This window comes from Ptychodera flava, chromosome 17 (assembly GCF_041260155.1).
Source record: "Ptychodera flava strain L36383 chromosome 17, AS_Pfla_20210202, whole genome shotgun sequence".
In the NCBI taxonomy this organism is placed as follows: Eukaryota; Metazoa; Hemichordata; class Enteropneusta; family Ptychoderidae; genus Ptychodera; species Ptychodera flava.
The window spans coordinates 21,658,875-21,660,771 of record NC_091944.1 but is presented as its reverse complement, the minus strand read 5'-3'; the positions used below and the strand labels follow the sequence as shown (position 1 = coordinate 21,660,771).

Here is a 1,897-nt window from a genome sequence, read left to right as displayed (position 1 = left end):
GCTAAGTAACTCAGTTGCCGAGGAAAGCCAGTCTACTTGTCACCCAATCAAGACGATATTGTAATTGTGGTATAGTGTTCTTTTGTTTTATAATACGATTATCTACGTGACCCTATCTGATGGGGTCACACTCACTGGGTGGTTGTGAAGGTCAACAACCAGTTATGGCTGCAACATGAGTCCCGAGACCAACGAGAGCAGTCTGACAAAATGCTTTGCAACATCTATAAGTCGGTACTGAGATATCAGTGAAAAGGTTAGGACAACATGCATTTAAATAGTTTAATTAGTAATTATACAAATGATCCATCTTCTAATTGATTTAGAAGATAAAGGACAATTAGGCAAGATTAAAACATTGTGGGTAAACGGACTGGTACAACGATCACCTTTGAGATTAACGCTTGCAAAGGGACGCTAAATATTCAGAGAGTTCACTAGAAAAAATTCAGAGGGTCTAGTAAGGGTCTGCAAAATATTTGTCATACACCCGAAAGGCCAAGCATACACAGGATTGTTTCTAATTCAACATCCGGGAAGCTTTTCGTTTTACGCGCCAAAACAAAAGGACAATGGAGCGGAAGTCTCGCTCAACGGTTTTTGTTCGCCTGAACACGGGAGTGACCATGCATGACCATGTGGCCAAATCATAGAAACTTCTAAGCGAACTTCACGATTTATCCAAGACAATTACCCAGTTGCTAGTTTGTAGTGGAGAATGCACAGGTTATATATATTACGGTATCTCTTTTTGGAGGATGTGGTGGCCCTGAAAAGGGCCGTTTGGTTTGTGTATGCTAGGCACACATTTAGGCACGCTCGCCACGGATACGGCGGGCAAGTTGGATGTCCTTGGGCATGATGGTGACACGCTTGGCGTGGATGGCGCACAGGTTGGTGTCTTCGAAGAGACCGACCAAGTAGGCTTCGCTGGCTTCTTGGAGAGCCATGACGGCAGAGCTCTGGAAACGGAGATCGGTCTTGAAGTCCTGGGCGATTTCTCTGACCAGACGCTGGAATGGAAGTTTGCGGATCAGAAGCTCGGTGCTCTTCTGGTAGCGACGGATTTCACGAAGAGCGACGGTTCCGGGCCTGTAACGATGAGGTTTCTTCACACCACCAGTGGCTGGTGCGCTCTTACGGGCTGCCTTGGTAGCCAACTGCTTACGTGGTGCCTTGCCACCGGTAGATTTACGGGCTGTCTGCTTGGTACGTGCCATTGTCGATGCGTTCGCTGTTGTAGATCACAAAGTAGTGTTGGTCAAAAGCGTAGACGCCCTATTTATACAATCAAAATTGGCGCGAACTTCAGTGATTGGCCATCCGATACTTCACACTTCGACAAGCACAGTCTCCCGATTGGCCAGTAATGCATAAGTAATGAGGGGGTGATGATCCCACTTCACACTCAATCCCAAGCTAGCCATCTACTCGAAATTGCCGTAAACTTACAGGTGACAAAACAGAACAAAACTGAAAAAAATCTCAATGGACATAGATCCCCACAGTAGTAACAATATCATCAGGCCAAAAAAAAAAAATTGTGTGTTTCCTGTAACATGCTCTTCAGAAATAGGGTAGGTAGGTAGGAAAAAAATTTTTTTTTTGGTAATTTTTTTTTCTCTACAAAAAAGAAAATGTGAAAGTTTTAATACCCTTCGACAAGGGTCAAGGCATCGTCATTGTCAACACAAAAGATTACATACACGAATGCAAAAGACAATTACGCAACACTCAGTATTATACACAACTAGACAGTGACGACACAGAACAAACAGTAAACAAAGTACACGAACTATTAAACAAAATGTACGAGAACAAACACATCGACCATGATACTTATAAGTATCTCGATCCAAAACACATAAAAATCCGTACCCCGCATTGGTACTTATTG

General features: G+C 43.5%; 1 protein-coding gene across 1 annotated transcript; it reads right to left on the bottom strand.

Moving 5' to 3' along the window:
• Nucleotides 1–546: 546 nt before the first annotated feature.
• Nucleotides 547–1,263, bottom strand: LOC139116489 (histone H3). The gene has a single exon (XM_070679108.1). It carries the CDS (start codon nucleotides 1,218–1,220, stop codon nucleotides 810–812), a length of 411 nt encoding a protein of 136 aa, XP_070535209.1. The 5' UTR covers nucleotides 1,221–1,263; the 3' UTR covers nucleotides 547–809.
• Between the last annotated feature and the right edge of the window lie 634 nt (nucleotides 1,264–1,897).

Bases quoted from the DNA above. Each gene is read 5' to 3' on its own strand.
- LOC139116489 (XM_070679108.1), bottom strand. From the start codon at position 1,220: ATGGCACGTACCAAGCAGACAGCCCGTAAATCTACCGGTGGCAAGGCA.